This window comes from Lepidochelys kempii, chromosome 1 (genome assembly GCF_965140285.1).
Source record: "Lepidochelys kempii isolate rLepKem1 chromosome 1, rLepKem1.hap1, whole genome shotgun sequence".
NCBI classification, from domain to species: domain Eukaryota; kingdom Metazoa; phylum Chordata; order Testudines; family Cheloniidae; genus Lepidochelys; species Lepidochelys kempii.
Genome location: NC_136380.1, coordinates 328,931,965 through 328,949,428, shown reverse-complemented (window position 1 = coordinate 328,949,428; position 17,464 = coordinate 328,931,965). Strand labels below are relative to the sequence as shown.

The 17,464-nt window shown below is 37.7% G+C and overlaps 2 protein-coding genes across 4 annotated transcripts in view; one reads left to right on the top strand and one right to left on the bottom strand.

The window, feature by feature from the left end:
• CCDC146 (coiled-coil domain containing 146) overlaps window positions 1–17,464 on the bottom strand; it is a 127,317-nt gene that overhangs the window by 76,947 nt on the left and 32,906 nt on the right. The window lies entirely within an intron of this gene.
• On the top strand, window positions 2,573–10,551 carry FGL2 (fibrinogen like 2). Its single transcript, XM_073328570.1, has 2 exons — window positions 2,573–3,274; window positions 7,866–10,551. Exons 1-2 carry the CDS (start codon window positions 2,656–2,658, stop codon window positions 8,570–8,572), a joined length of 1,326 nt encoding a protein of 441 aa, XP_073184671.1. The 5' UTR covers window positions 2,573–2,655; the 3' UTR covers window positions 8,573–10,551.

Below are 17,464 nucleotides of genomic sequence, written 5' to 3'. Positions count from 1 at the left end.
CGCGACCACACAGCTCTTCCCCAGTAACCAGTATTAGTTTGGTGGTGGTAGCGGCCAATCCAAGGACAAAGGGTAGAATATTTTGTACCTTGGGGAAGTTTTGACCTAAGCTGGTAAAGATAAGCTTAGGAGGTTTTTCATGCAGGTCCCCACATCTGTACCCTAGAGTTCAGAGTGGGGGAGGAACCTTGACACTGTCAAAGAAAGCTATCAGGTTGGTTTGACACGATTTATTCTTGACAAATCCATGCTGACTGTTACTTATCACCTTATTATCTTCTAGATGTTTGCAAACTGATTGCTTAATTATTTGCTCCATTATCTTTCCTGGTACAGAAGTTAAGCTGACCGGTCTGTAATTCCTGAGGTTGTCCTTATTTCCCTTTTTATAGATTGGCACTATATTTGCTCTTTTCCAGTCTTCTGGAATCTCTCCCGTCTTCCATGACTTTTCAGAGATAATTGCTAATGGCTCAGATATATCCTCAGTCAGCTCCTTGAGTATTCTAGGATGCATTTCATCAGGCCCTGGTGACCTGAAGACATCTAATTTGACTAAGTAATTTTTAACTTGTTCTTTTCCTATTTTAGCCTCTGATCCTACCTTATTTTCACTGGCATTCACTATGTTAAATGTCCAATCACCACCAACCTTCTTGGTGAAAACCAAAACAAAGAAATCATTAAGCACCTCTGCCATTTTCACATTTCCACATCTGTTGGGAAAATGACACATCAGGGCACAGACTATCCAACATGTTCTTGAAATGTATTGGAGACAATTTTTTATTTCAGAAGTTGAGTCCCCCCAAGTGCTGTAAGGCAGTGACTTTGGGAAGTTCTAGCAGAGGTGATTCCACCATGTCCTAGGAAAGAGGGGGTACTATTCATTCTCTCTGTGGTGCAGGCGACCAAGTGCCAGCTCATGCCGAAGCCCCAGGTCAATTCACTTGTATATTAGTATAGATCAAAGTAATTGTTAAATGTGTAAGTGTAGTTGGTGTTTAAACTTCATGAAAACTAATGGGATGTTACATGCATTGTCTCCTGTTATAATGTAATAGCAAACATTTACATTGTGTATACCCCTGTAAATAAATAACCCATCAAGCAAGAAGGAAGCCAGTGGAACGCAAATGAAGAACTTTAACAGAAAAGTACTAACTTCAAAGCAAGTGGTCATTGTGTGTAATGAAAGAAAAGCCCTTGTGGGTAGTGACCCTGTCAGCTTGTTTTCTGTGAGAAGAAACTATAAGAATGGATTCAAGGAAAGATCCTGCATCTCTGGATTCTTTGGACTCTTACAAGGAAGTGAACTAGATGCAAAGCAGAGCTCTCCAGAGACAATCTGAGTACCCTGAAAAGACTTTTGGGAAACTTGGCAATTTATTACACCGTGGCCACCATTTGGATTCACCTGTACATATATTTTACCTGCTTTAACCTCTCAATAACTCTCATTCATTTTTCTTAGCTAATAAACATATAATTAGTTTACTATAGAATTGGCTGCCAAAATTGTCTTTGGTGTAAGATCATAGAATCATAGAACTGGAAGGGACCTCGAGAGGCCATCTAGTCCAGTCCCCTGCACTCAAGGCAGGACTGAGTATTATCTAGACCATCCCTGACAGGTGTTTGTCCAACCTGCTCTTAAAAATCTTCAATGATGGAGATTCCACAACCTACCTAGGCAATTTATTCCAGTGCTTAACCATTCTGACAGTTAGGAAGTTTTTCCTAATGTCCAACCTAAACTCTCCTTTCTGCAATTTAAGCCCATTGCTTCTTGCCCTATCTTCAGAGGTTAAGAAGAACAGTTTTTCTCCCTCCTCCTTGTAACTACCTTTTATGTACTTGAAAACTGTTATCATGTCCCCTCACAGTCTTTTCTTCTCCATATCTGGAGTACCAATTGATCTGGGGTAAGTAACTGGTCTCTTGGAACTGGGAGCAACCTGATATGGTGTGATTTTTGGTTTAGTGACCCTTTATCACAAAGTTCAGTTTGTCTGAGTGGAATGATAGACTGGAGAGTCTGAGGGAACTGTTGGTCACTTCATGGTAAGACTGGTATAGTGATCCAGGAGTTCATATTTGTTACTGGCTTGGTGAAATCTAATTATAGAATACACCACCAGTTTGGGATATCTGCCCTGTTTTCTGACAGTCTGTCCTAAGGTAGGCACTCACATTTGTGAGCCACTCCAGACAGTATGACCTTCTCCACCTGTCAAGGTAGAGGACATAACATGGTCCACAATGTCAATTTTTAAGTATAATTTTATGATACTCCAATGTTAAGAATCAGGAATTTTGTAGCATATCAAAACAGATATCTAAAGCAAGAAAATACTTTGTTTCCAAAAGAAAAATCAAAGTAAAATAAATAAGAGCTCAAAATAAACTACATACTCTATCTGTGCACATGAATATTATCATTTTGCTTATGTTATTATGCATAAGCTACTTTTGCCAAGGACTACTTACTTTGCTCCGCTATTAATATCACTGCAACTTGTGATGCAATAACTCCCACCCATTTCTGAGAACAGTGCAGGCAGTTTATCTGTTAACTCACAGGCTGCTAGCTGCCTTTATAAAAAGTTCTTCCAGTTTTGCATACTTCCTCATTGAGCTAGTTTCACTGCAAAGATGAAGAAGCTCATTTACTTAGTCTTGTTTAAGACAGCTCTGCTTGCTTTTACAAATGTTTCTGCACTTGCAGATGAACATACAGAGCATGTTAAAGAAGGCAAAGCTATTGATGCTTGTCCTATAAAGCTCAAAACCAATGGGGAATGTGAAGAAGGAGAGGAATGTCCATATCAGATAAACCTGCCTCCGATGACCATCCAGTTACCCAAGCAGTTCAGACTGATTGAGAAGACTCTCAAAGAAGTACAAAATCTTAAAGATGTAGTAAACAAATTGAAGAAATCTTGCCAAGACTGCAAGTTGCAGGCAGATGACAACCAAGAAAAAGATAGTACTGAATTCCTGGCACCTAATACAGAAGTCCCAACAGAAAACAGTAAGATACAAGATAACAGAGTAAAGGAATTACAGAGCAAAGTTAATAAACTGTCAGCCAGTTTGAAGAATGCAAAGAATCGGATCCACTCACTGCAGGGTCATCTGGAAAAAATAAGCCTCATCAACATGGACAACGTAGAAAGTTATGTCGACAGCAAAGTAGCAAATCTGACATATGTTGTGAACAATTTGGATGACAGATGTTCTTCTAAGTGTCCAGTCATACAATCAAGTCCTGGTAAGTAAAGCTATATTTATAAATTTTCTGTATTCTGTAGAATTATTTAATAGAACAATTTAAACATATTTTACCACAAATACCTTTCCTATCATCTTCACAAATTAAAAAGCATTATAAAATTCACTCTTATTGTGGCCAGGAAGGACTTGCTGGAAGATATTAAGTGCTTTCAACTCCTGTGGGAGTTGCAGGTACTCAGTACCTCTCAGGATTTGACTCTAACATAGTACTTAAAATGTAGCCCTCCGAAGGGAACATTTATTTTAACATTTGTTCAGCAGATATGCATATTGTATTTACTCATATTCGCATACTGCTGCCATAGCAATTCAGAGCCCAAATATTAAGATGGAAATGAAATTCCTTTATATATTTAAATTTTATTTTACATTGTATTCAAAAGAAAATATCCACTTTAATTCTGCATTACACTGAAAACTGAACAACTATTTTTGGCTTGGATGTTTTTTCACATTTTTGAGGGATTAGGGGAAGGGAATGAGAAAGATCTGGCCCTAAGATTTCAATACTTTTACTATCTGACTTTCATAATGAAAGACTGGAAAAAGAAACATCTAAAAATATCCTGGAATTGTTGTAAAATGGCCTAGAAAGTGTTAGCTAACAACAAAGGAATCTAGTGGAAGGTGTAAGTTGTATAGATGGATAACAAAATCATTATTTACCATAGCTACACGTACATGTAAGGCTTGGCTAAAAATCTAATCAGTATTAATGCTTCTCAAATGGAAGGCACACAGCGCTATTTTAGCAATAGTGGAATATTGGCAAGAATCTAATATATAAACAATGTAAAATGAGACAATAATGTGGGAGTTTGGGGATTTATTTCCTTTTAAATACCATGCTGTGAGGGACTTATTTTTTTATCTTTTTAAAAATCCTGTTATGATTATTAAAAGAAAAAGAAATGGAATTGGTAGATTATATCATGTTAACCTTTACTTTTGCAAAATTAATATGATTAGCATTTTAATTTTTACATTGTCTATATGTAATTATAATTTTGATATTACATTTAAGGATTTTTAGAAGTAAGAGGCATTCACAAAAGTGTATTCTGCCATCCAGATACCATACATAAAAAGAAAAGGGTTCTCTAGTGATTAAAACAACAACAGGTCACTGCACTAAATTTTTGAGCCACAAAACTGCTTACCAATCCTCCAAGCTAAAAAAAGTATGACGTATAAAATTAGAGACAGGTCTTTTGTCTATCGGAAGGCATACCTGCAGGACCTGCCCTCCTTCACTCCCATCTACAATACTAGTCTATTTAAAGAATATCAGAGAAAACTGCAGATAGTACAACGAATGCACTGCTGAAATTCTGAAAAACAAGATCAGCAAAAGCACAAACAGGACACAAGAACAACTTTATTTAATAGCAATGTCTTTACTAGATACCAGTAATCAAATGTCATGCTTCAGGTATAAGATAGTCACAGAGGTCAGGAAGGAACTTTTCCTACCCATTATGTACAACTCTCCATGATTGGGTAGGTGCATTCTAAATTCTCATCACCACCACCACCACCACCTTTTTCTGAAACATCAGTTTTGGTCACTAGCGCAGGCCAGGCCAGTCTTGTGTTACTATATTCTTGTGTTACTATAACACATGTGGAAAAGGTAACTGATGCTAAGTAATGTTCAACCTACAGTCTAAATCCAGGCAGGTAAAAATATTAATACATAGCATTTATATATAACAAACAGTCCAACAGTGATAGTGAAAATGTTATGGTAATATGTGCATTATGAAACTAGAAAGGATGACAACTAGTTTTCGCTCATAGGACCGAATCCTGACTTCAGTATAGTCAATGGCAAAACTATTATTGACTTAAGTAGGAGTAGGGTTGGATCCATAGGAGATGTTTAATTGAGACAGACACTCTTTGTTCACATTTATTCTGAAACTTAGGCCACTTACCATCTTATCCAAAGTCCATTGAAGTAAATGGGAGTCTTCCCATTGTCTTCAATAGGCTTTGGATGAGGCCCTAGTTAAGAGCCTAAATATGGATTTAGATCCTTAACTTTAGGTACTCAAGTTTGAAATTGTTGTCTCTAGTCTCTGGATGTTAAAAAGAAAGTTTTATCTATCAGAAATCTTCCATGTCTCCAGTTGATATGTGGATGAAAGTAAAACAAAGAAAACCATTAATAACTATTATTATTTTCATGAGTGAGGGTTGACCACAAAACTCAAGAGTGGAGGAGAATAAATAAGTCACTTATGTAATCCTAGAATATCCTTGAGTAACATTGGCATCCCTATTCTATGTAATTAACTCCCGTGTTAAATTCTGTCTCATATATAACATATGTATATTCCATAGCAGCATTAGTATCAACCACAAAGTTAAGGTTACACTGAGATTTGAACCCAATAAAAGAATAAGATTTCTCTTCCACACTTTAAAGATTGAATTTAGTCTCCTCATTTGACAAAATAACTCTTCAAAATAACCTGTTCAGTATTGTGTCCAGTTCTAGGCACCATGATTTCAGGAAGGATGTGGACAAATTAGAGAAAGTCCAGAGAAGAGCAACAAAAATGATTAAAGATGTAGAAAATATGGTTTATGAGGAAAAATTGGGTTTGTTTAGTATGGAGAAGAGAAGATTGAGGGGGGACATGATAACAATTTTCAAGTACATCAAAGACTGTTACAAGGAGGAGGGTGGAAAAATTATTCTCTTTAACTTCTGAGAATAAGACAAGAAGCAATGGGCTTAAACTGCAGCAAGGGAGGTTTAGGCTGGACATTAGGAAAAACTTCCTATCTGTCAGGGTGGTTAAGCACTGAAACAAATTGCCCAGGGAGGTTGTGGAATCTCTGTCATTGCAGGTTTTTAAGAACATGTTAGATGAACCCATCAGGGATGGTCTAGTTATTACTTAGTCCTACCTGGGTACAGGGAACTGGACTAGATGATGCTTCCAGTCCTACAGTTCTACTGTTCTATGATTCAATAGAACAATTTATTCTCTCTGTAATTTCTTAAATAAAATAGTTACTAACTTTTGCAGAGAAAATAATTATAAAATGCTCTCTTTCTGAAGTTTTTCCTCATTTCCTCTTAATAAGCAGTTATTATTATTAATAACATTTGTATTTTTCCAGTGGTGATATACAATTAAAATGTAATCAAACACACCCATGCATTTAAATGAATTTATAGTAGGAATAAACATTCTCAAAATAGTTTCCAACACTTAAAACACTTCCTCTGAAAGACATCAATGAAATATTGTTATGTTAATGAACATATTTTGTTGTGGAACATGAAGTTCTAGGAATGTGTCATTTGCAGCATATCCTGTGAAAACTCTTGAGCACAGCATCAGTATTAAAGTGGTTATAGATGGATTTCTAATCTTCAGGAAACACCTGGAAAACATGTTTTGTATAAAATAAATTATTGATAGGAAGACGAGTTACGCAAATGGATAGGCATACTGACTATTTCTTTATTATGAAGTCAGCAATTCTACATGCACAGGAAAGCACTGTCACTTTTCTAGCTACATCTTTCTAGGGATCATAGAATTGGCATAAAATTACTAGTTTCCTCCTATTTCCTAAAGTATTGTAAATAACTGACCACTGACATATGAAAAATTCCCATTGTCTAGACTAACAGCCAATACTAAGAGCCATCTTTAAGTCATCCTGATATGAAATAAACTTCTCATATGACATACTATAGCATGAAAGGTAGTGAATTATAGACATTAATATGACAAAGTACAATGAATATATTCCACAAGAGGAGCAAATTCTACAATACATAAGAGAAAATTAAGGTATAGTTGAATACATGAGTTAAAAAGCATTTGAAATAATAGAATGGAAATATTAGGCCAAATTCACCACTGAAATATGCCACCATTAGCTCATGGAAAAGAGTTCCAATAATGGAAAGTATACAGAGGGGGCCAACTTCGGCTGAAAATAGCAAACAACTTCACTGAGTGAAAAGGGAAGAGGGGAAGAGGCCAGCCCAGTGAAAAGTGGGCAATATTGGCCAGAAATGCAGTGTTGTCAAGGTGGCTGCGTAGCCATCTGATGCAACAGGCTCCTGGTGGTGGATACCTATGGAGTAGCCCTGATGGGAATAAAAGATGCCCATACTTACCAGAATTCTGACTGCAGAAACACTATTTGACCTCTGGAGAGATAAGTCATCCCACAGGATGCAACCCTCAGGGTATGTGTTTTGCACCTCCTTGAACCAGTTTTGTGGAATTTAACTCATTATTCTTTATGGATATACATGCAAGAAATAAGCAACAAGACAATTTAATGGAGCTATGTAGCATTTTTAGATCAACATTAATAATTTGTATTGTTTTTGCATTCATTAATAAATAAGAAAAATAGGAGAGAGAACTTCCAGGCAAGATACTGCTAAAAGTGCTGAAGAGTATACACGGTGTATTTAAAATGTAATTTTTTATATTACCATAGTCTGGAATGCTTGATGTGGTTTACTAGATATTAAAAAATATTAAATAAAAGACTGTCCGTACTAATACTATCTATTTTCCCCCTAGTTATACAACTAATGCAGAGAGACTGTGCTGATCATTACACAGCAGGTAGAAGGCGTAATGGAATCTACAGAGTTATTCCTGATCCAAAAAATAATAGCTTTGAGGTTTACTGTGACATGGAATCAATGGGAGGTGGCTGGACAGTGCTACAGATGCGTCTAGATGGTAGCATTAACTTCAACAGAACATGGAATGACTACAAAAATGGCTTTGGAAATCTCAGCAGGGAGTTTTGGCTGGGGAATGATAAAATTCATCTCCTGACCAAAAGCAAAGATATGCAGCTGAGAATTGAGCTTGAAGATTTCAATGGTCTTCGAGAGTATGCGAAATATGAACAGTTCTATGTAGCCAATGAATATCTCAAGTACCGTCTAAGTGTCAGTGGCTACAGTGGTACAGCCGGAGATGCCCTGCACTTCAGTAAACATTACAACCACGATCAAAAATTCTTCAGTACTCCGGACAAAGACAATGATAAGTATCCATCAGGAAATTGTGGGGCTTACTACAGCTCTGGCTGGTGGTTTGATAAATGTTTGTCTGCCAACCTAAACGGCAAATACTATCACAAAAAATACAAAGGTATTCGCAACGGGATTTTCTGGGGCACGTGGCATGATGTTTCTAATGATCTTCCAAATGGTTATAGGCAAGCTTTTAAACAGGTAAAAATGATGATCAGACCCAAAGCCTTTGTGCCATAAATCAGCATCCTCCGCTGTAACCAGTTTGTAATGGTCATACTAAAAACATCATACTTATTCAGTATCATATTCAAAATACAAATATTGGAGTATTTTAATATTCAATTCTAATATAATCCTTCCAAGATGAAAGAAAGTATCTCAACATAAAATGTTTATTGATCCCCCTCCATGCCCTATAAAGACAGTTTTAATGCTTCAGAGTAGCTGTTGCTAAAACTTCAGCATTGCTAAATTCTGAATTTGAAGGCATTGATTTTAATGTTTCAGTTGTACTTTTACTATCCGCAGCATACCAGGTTTCTACAATCTACAACTTTTAAAAACTTCTACAAAGGTAGCTGAATGAAAACCCATATTTTTTGCCTGAAAATATCTCGCAAACATTTCTGATTACATGTAACCACTTAGGATGAAACTCAGTATCTGCTTATCTGGATCTCATTATATCATCTGTGCCTTCATAAACATTACAAATATATGATCACAACACCACCACAAACTAAGAAAGTGGTATCCTATTTTAAAATGACTGAGGCAGAGATCACCTAATTTGCTCAAAGTCAAAAAGCAACATTGGACACAGAGTCAGGAATTGAAAACAGATTTTCTGAGTTCCCAGTCCATCCCCTTGATCAAAAGACCATCCAACCAAGTATAGTTGCAGAGTTGAACAAAAGGAAATGGAAAGGGTGTGTAGACTAAGTATGGAGTGAAACAGCACCTCCACAGGATGTTTTCCCCCAAGCTGTTTGCTTCGAGACCACGCTTTTTGCTTCTTTGATGAAGGAAAGTCAACAGCTCCACAGCTTGTCAGAGAGCTATGCTAGCAGGACTGGAGCAGGAAGCATCAGAAAGGATTGAGTTCTTGTATTACTGCCTCCAGATCTACAGAAATGGAGTTTGGTTCCCTTACAGCCTAAAACCGCGTGGTTTCACACCCAAATCTCCCTTCCTCTGCATCCTCTATTCAAGGTGAACTTTATGAGATTGCAAGGATTCAAACTTAATTTTTTTTAACTTGTCAGAATTTTTTATTTATCACCAGGGAAAAGATTATGTAGAAAAACACACACCCAAATATAAAATCAAAGTAGGGTTTCCCCCCAATGAATGACTTTTATACAATGAACAGAAGGGAAGCAGAGATTTTCTTGTTATTGTTGTTCTGAAGTGTAAGAAATAAAATGTAACAGACGTTCAAACATTTCATGAATTACAAACCAAAGAGACTTTCCAAATCATAATGAATACTGTACATAGTGAATTTAAATTTGATAAGATTAAGGCCTTGTCTGTACTTAGACAGGTTATACTGGCTCTCAGAACTAAGTAAGTTATAGTGGGACAAAGACTTTTTGCTGGTATAACTGCATCTACAGTAAGGCTTTTCCTGGCATAGCTACATCAGTCAGGGGTATGACTTTTTCACACCTAACCAACATAGCTATGCCAGCAAAACTTTTAAGCGTAGTCAGGTCCAATACTTACAAACATGACATTTACTACTTTTCGATATACCAAACTGAATTGTGCATTAGTGATTTATGTACAATGATCTATGGTGACAATGACCAAATTATAAGATATTAATATATTTTAAAGGAATTATAAATATTTTGATGAGAAATGTCATTTGCTTTATTATGTTTTCATTTTAAAAGATGGATGGAAGATTTTAATACTATCCGATGTATACTCTTTGCTCGAGAACACATTTTGAAGTTACATTGTATTTCAGGATAAAAAGGAATTATTTAAACAAAAAAAAGTTTTTGATGCACTGGCTAGAAGAGCGATTTTTAGTAGAATATTATTGTATTTAATCACTTGGTATAAAGTGCACTAACTGTTCCTAAACAATGAAAAAGAAATGTATTTGGAAACTTATTACTCAGCTAATTTGTTACAAGTGAAACTGACCTTTGTTTCTTGTTTAATGATCCTTTTTTTAAAATATAGACATTTAAAAATCAGAATACTATTTATATTATTTACAGGATTCTTGACATGTTGTTAAAGGGAAAAAATCAGTCTAATGTTGATATTTTCAAAGCTGGATACTGCCTTCCTAGAACTAGTGGGCTGGATTCTCCAATTATTCACATTAGTTTTATACAAGTGTAACTTCAGTGATTTCAATGGCGTTACTCTCAATTTACACTGGTATGAATAAAGGCTAATTCACACCCATTATGTCCATACGGCTGTTATAGTACCTGTTTGAAAGGTTCCTTGATCTGAATCCTCGAACACAGTATCTCACAAATTATTCCTTTGATGTTCTATAACAATTCAATCACTGATGAAACAGACTGCAGTAAGCGAACTCAGAATGGCCAACTGTTGACAAAAGGGCTGTGGAATTTTACACAGCTGACTATGGGTACCTTCCAGCTATGGAGGTGCAGTCTATGGACACTACAGGCGAGCACATAATACCAATGGCTGAATTCTCAGACATCAATGTCAGGTTACTCATATACTGCTGCAGAACGATTGGGTCCCAGACCCTGTAGTTTTCATAGGCTGCATCTCCATATTAAAGATAAGGCAGCTGTAAACTGATCTGTTTTTATGTGAGATCTTTGGGCTCATGTACAGCTGTTAACATGATCCTTGACTGGACAAAGTTTAGCATCTCTGAATTAAAGCATTTAAAAAAGAAATCTTATACAACCTAAACACTCTCTTTCTCTACACATGGGCTTAATAATGCAAAGTATGTCTTTCAATTTACAAAAAACACATATATGATAATAAAATTTTTAATCTAATAAATGCACTTGTCTTTTTGATCTGGATACAATTAAATGTTGGATTTTTAGTAATGAAGATTATTAACATCAGATTTTCAAGCAAAGGTCCTATGGGACACTTTTCCACAGAATACGAAATAAAACTCATCTGTTCAAAGTGATCAGCCAAGCATGCTATAATTTCCTGGCATTCCATGGGGTTGTTTAAACAAAGAAAACTACCGAGAAGGAAAGACAAAGAATATCTTTAGAACTGAAAGCCATATTAAACAGCACTGATTTGCCATTTTTCATGCAAGTAACAGTGGGAATAACTCTATTCATCTCAGTTAAAACGCCATGTTCAGTGGTCTTTTGACAGACACAGGGGTCTCTCAAAACTTCAGAAAAGACCTACTTAAGATGTTGAGTTAAAATATTTCTTTCTCTAAGAAGCTTTTCATGCAAGTGTCAGACCACAACTATGTTTAAATTTATCTGACATTTTCAAAGGAAGTTAAAATGAGATAAGATGAGACCACACCTGGAACACTGTGTTTATAATTTAACTACTGCAGCTCATTATTTTTTTTTAATTTAAAAAGGGGGTATTCTGCCAAAAAAAAATAAAAAAACTTACCTGACATAGCAATGACAGAAAAGGGTTTGTTTTTGTTTTTAAAAAGCAAAGTATTACCTAAAAGTTTAAACTTTTTCAGTGTAATAAAGATCCAAATATTGACTTGCCAAAGAGATAGGTCTGAAGTATAAATTCACAACTGTGTTTTGGCTTCATTCTTCAGGGGTTAAAAAGATGAATATCACACTTCATATAAGACTAATGAAATTGAGATAGGTTGCAAAGAAACACAGCTAAGCGGTACATTATACTCAAATATGAAATTGCTGAGCTACTAACTGGGGTATATAACCTATCATTTAAATCAGCTTTTATACCACATGACTTGGCTAATGTGATGTCAATTTTTAAAAAAGACTCCAGATGTGATCCTGGCAATTACAGGCCAGGAAGTCTAACTTCAGTGTCCGGCAAGCTCTTTGAAAGTATAATAAAGAACAGAATTATCAGACACATAGATGTACATGATTTGTTGGGGAAGAGTCAAGATGGTTTTTGGAAAGGGAAATCATGCCTCACCAATCGACTAGAATTTTTTGAGGGGGTTAACAAGCATGTGGACAAGGAGGATCTAGTGGATATAGTGTACTTAGATTTTCAGAAAGCCTTTGACAAGGTCCCTCAACAAAGGCTCTTAAGCAAAGTAAGCTGTCATGGGATAAGAGGGAAGGTCCTCTCATGGATCGGTAACTGATTTAAAGATAGGAAACAAAGGTAGGAATAAATGGTCAGTTTCAGAATGGAGAGAGATAAATAGTGGTGTCCCCAGGGGTCTGTACTGGGACCAGTACTATTCAACATATTCATAAATGATCTGGAAAAAGGGGTAAACAGTGAGGTAGCAAAATTTGCCGGTGATACAAAACTATGCAAGACAGTTAAGTCGAAAGCAGACTGTGAAGAGTTACAAAGTGATCTCACAAAACTGGGTGAATGGGCTACAAAATGACAGATGAAATTCAACGTTAATAAATGTGTAAGCAGAGTCTGGATGAGCTCTCCCCTGACATCTAGTGGTGAGCTGTGGAAAAAGACTTCAGAAGCTGATCTCATTTGCATGATGCTCAGCATGATGGGATTGCTTGCCCAAAAGATTATTTGTGGCTGGTGTTGGATCCCCAGTCTCCTTGGTATTGGGGCAGGACTAATAAAGGGTTGTAATAAAGTGTTGTTATCCTTGTTGTGTGAACCGAGGGCAGCAGAACTGTACCTGGCATACCTCAATGGAGGGACTCACCCTCAACTTAACAGCACTCGTTAGGCAGGGGATATGGGTTCCAAAGCCCAATGAGTTGAGAGAGGGTGGGGACAGGTATTTGTATCTGGTGGGCTGGGCCTGTTTAAGTGTCCTAGACACCATTTGACCTGTCCTCTCTCCATGGTATAATAAAAGAGCTAATTTAGACTCAATTGAGAGTCTTGTTACATATTACAGAGTTGAAATCACTGATACCTAGGTCTAAGTATTAGACCTACTTTGGGAGAGTGTCTTTATTGCAAGAGACTGCACAGTGTGCACTGGAAGTGTGGCTCCCCCAGCAACAGCTGAAATGACTGAGAGCTGTGTTAAGTGTGGGTGGGGGACCCTGAAGACTGCTTGGTAAGCGGGCAGCTGATGGAGAGGTATGGCTAGCAGGGAAGCTGGTGGTGAGGCATGACCAGCAGGGTGGCTGGTGGAGGGGTGTGGCAAGTGGCCAGCAGAGCCCTGCAGAGGCATGGCAATTGGCTGTTGGGATGATGAGTGAGTGCCTGAGCAGTGTGGTATGTAAGGTGCCTCCTTACCCCCACCACTCCGTGGATGAACCTCTGAACTCTGGGGCTGCACTGGCCAAAGGACAGCAAATGTGAGTGGGGTACAGAGAAGGGACAGGCACGTTAAAGGGACTTTTGGGTTGCTGGATTTAAGACAATGAGGGTAAAAGGACACTGCCCAACTTACTTGGGGGTGGGTCTTTTGATCATGGTTTGTGTTTATGAACCATAGTTGCAGTGTTTTCCCAAATTAATGCTAAGTTAATTCCCTCCTTTTATTAAAGTTATTGCTACACTCAGACTCTGTGTATTGCCTCTTTGAGGCACCCAGGGCGTGGTGTGTAATTGTCCCAAGTCACTGGGTGGGGGCTCGAGCTGGTTGTGTGTTGTATTGTTGAAAAGGAACCACTAGATACTGAACCTGGCCCTTGTTGCTGCTGGCTCCACCTGGCAGAAGGGTTACAAAATAATGCACTTTGGAAAACATAATCCCAACCATACTTATAAAATGGTGGGGTCTAAATTAGCTATCACCACTCAAGAAAGAGTCATTGTGCATAGTTCTCTGAAAACATTCACTCAATGTGCAGCAGCAGTCAAAAAAGCTAACAGAATGTTGGGAATCATTAAGAAAGGAATAGATAAGACAGAAAATATCATATTGCCTCTATATAAATCTATGGTACACCCACATCTTGAATACTGAGTGCAGATGTGGTTGCCCCATCTCAAAAAAGATATATTGGAATTGGAAAAGGTTCAGAAAAGGGAACCAAAAATGGTTAGGGGTATGGAACAGCTTCCATACATGAAGAGACTAATAAGGTTAGGACTTTTCAGCTTGAAAAAGAGACGACTGAGGGGGGATATGATAGAGGTCTATAAAATCATGACTGGTGTGGAGAAAGTAAATAAGGAAGTGTTATTTACTCCTTCTTATAACACAAGAACTAGGGGGTCACCAAATGAAATTAATAGGCAGCAGGTTTAAAACAAACATAAGGAAGTATTTTTTCACACAATGCACAGTCAACCTGTGTAATTCTTTGCCAGAGGATGTTGTGAAGGCCAAGACTCTAACAGGGTTCAAAAAAGAACTAGGTAAGTTCATGGAGGATAGAGCCATCAATAGCTATTAGCTAGAATGGGCAGGGATAATGCCCCTAGCCTCTGTTTGCCAGAAGCTGGGAATGGGTTACAGGGGATGGATCTCTTGATGATTACCTGTTCTGTTCATTCCCTCTAAAGTACCTGGCATTGGCCACTGTCCAAAGACAGGATATTGGGCTAGATGGACCTTTGGTCTGACCCAGTGTGGCTGTTCTTATGTTCTTATATTCATATACAATCCCTGGAATGTGTAAAGAATTCCCCTTGCTGCAATGGTGTGTTCCAGTTAGATGGAAGTTTTAGGCAAAGTTTAACACTAATGTAAGTGGGCACAACTCCCTCAACTTTAACTACTTCTTCCAGAGGTGAATTTGGCCACAATCTTCAATATTAAATCCCACAGAAAACTGATTTAAGACAATAGGTCAGATTCTACTTCCCTTCCTCAAGTCCTCACACCAGATATATATGACATATGTCAAGGTCAAATGGATTAATAGTTTTACTACAAAATTGTAAATCACAAATTCTGATACAGCAAACAGTCACAGCTCCCCTTATTTAGATGGGAGAAGCAAGGCATAGGCATCTGGACTGTAGAGAAGGCAGAGAGCATGTGACACCTCCAAACCTCATGCATCTCAGGAATCTGCAAAATCAAAGGAAGCTCCAATCATAGGGAAGTTATGCACCTCCACGTCACTCCTGCTCCTAGCTTCACGGCTTCTCTAGGAGCTGAGCTGCCACTAGCTGGCCCCACCAAATTTGCACTGCACTTTACATCTGTGTGAAGGTGATAGTGTATACCAGAAATTAAGGTTGCTTCTAAAAGTATTTATATCTCTGAAAATCCAAGAGGAATGCTGCCTGTTTTGCAGGGATCACATCATGCAGAGAAGCTGTTCCTCAGTCTCTAGGACTGAGCAACAAAAATCCCACAAAATCAGAACTCCAATCATACAATGGCCACATGAAAGGGTTTTGTGGGGTCCTGGTAGAGGAAGCATACTGTATTGGCTCTACTCCCCACTTCTGCGAGTTCAAAGGCCTTTCTACCTCTACACACTGACCCCATGCTTCAAAGTGGAGGGGAATGTAGAGCACTTAATAGTAAGGCCATGACCTCTCAGAACCTCCAGCTTTCTATAGCAACAAATGCTCAGAACCGGATCTTCATCACTTAAAATTCTTCAGTAAATAAAAGCACTAATTTAGTGCTTTACTGAGCCTCTGTAGCACAATCCCCATCCAGACTCATTTGTGCTAGTCTTCAATTGGTGCCTCAAATGCTCGACTCGATGAACCCACACTATGCTCGTCATATATTATACATATACATATTTGGAAACTTAACTTGCTCTTTTCTTTGGATATTATCCAAGTATTTCACCTGCTAAGAGAAGCGAATGCCATGTCCATCACCAGTGTATCGTGACTGAAGATGATTTTGTGAAATGAAGAGGTCTGCTCAATCTTACTTTATGCTCACTAACACTATCCAGAGTACACCAGCTGAAGCTCCCTACTCCATCCCACCAAGCAGTTGAACTAGTAGCTCCTATACAGTGCTATCAGTGTGTTAGTATATGTGACATTTCACAGATTCATCAGGTGCCTTTTTGAAGCAAGCAAACATCTATTGACCATGTTTATCTTTCTTGGGCCAGACTGTAGCCATATTCAATCTGCATTCTTACAGCATTTCCCACCAACCATGCTTAATTTTGGGCACCCACCAAAAGGTTTTATAATAAATGTCAGCTCACATTATCACCACTGTGCTGGCTCACCAGTGACCATTTCAACTGGACAGAAAATGTTCACTTAATTAGTTCACTTTGTTAGATTCCTGTGGGTGGAGGTGAAGGCAACATCTGTCTTTCCTATCTGTGCTAACATAGTTATATGGCTTTTTGTTGTTCCAGAAGTCTTTCAAGCATATAATATGCAGAATGAGCTGGACAAGCTGATGTTTTGAAAATTCTTCCTGCAGCTGTGTCAGGTTTTTAGAGTTTGGATAGAAAAGGCACAGATTTTACATGCTATTGAAAAATGTTGTCACTACCATGGTTACCATGTGAAAAGACATAGATGAGCACATTTCAGCAAGTAGATGCATATAGATCAACAGCAAGAAGATTTTTTTTATTCTAAATACTTTCACTCAGCTTCATATACAAGACAGAAAAAATATTTTTCTCCTATAATACTATTAATGCAAATGGCAATTTTTCTAGGCATTTTACCCTTTTTATATAGTTTGGTAACAAGTACTTTTAGAATTATCCCCTTACCTAGAGGGTTTAAAAATATGGTTATTTACAATATATCGGTTTTAACTCACTATTATTTAGATTTAAAATATTTTGGCTTAAGAAAGCTTAAAGGTTTTTGTAGTTACAAGGTATCTTTTGAATTATACTGGCCAGTGAGACGCCTGGGCAGTGCAAAGAGGCCAGATAATAGCTGTATATAGCCAGCTGAGGATTCCCTAGGAGAGGTGAGCTTTCAGTTGCTGTAAGGCTGACATAGACTCATAGAAGATATGGGTTGGAAGAGACCTCAGGAGGTCATCTAGTCCAACCCCCTGCTCAAAGCAGGACCAACCCCAATTTAATCATCCCAGCCAGGGCTTTGTCAAGCTGGGCCTTA

Bases quoted from the DNA above. Each gene is read 5' to 3' on its own strand.
- FGL2 (XM_073328570.1), top strand. From the start codon at position 2,656: ATGAAGAAGCTCATTTACTTAGTCTTGTTTAAGACAGCTCTGCTTGCT. The intron at 3,275-7,865 runs GTAAGTAAAGCT...TTTTCCCCCTAG, and splicing joins AGTCATACAATCAAGTCCTG to TTATACAACTAATGCAGAGA.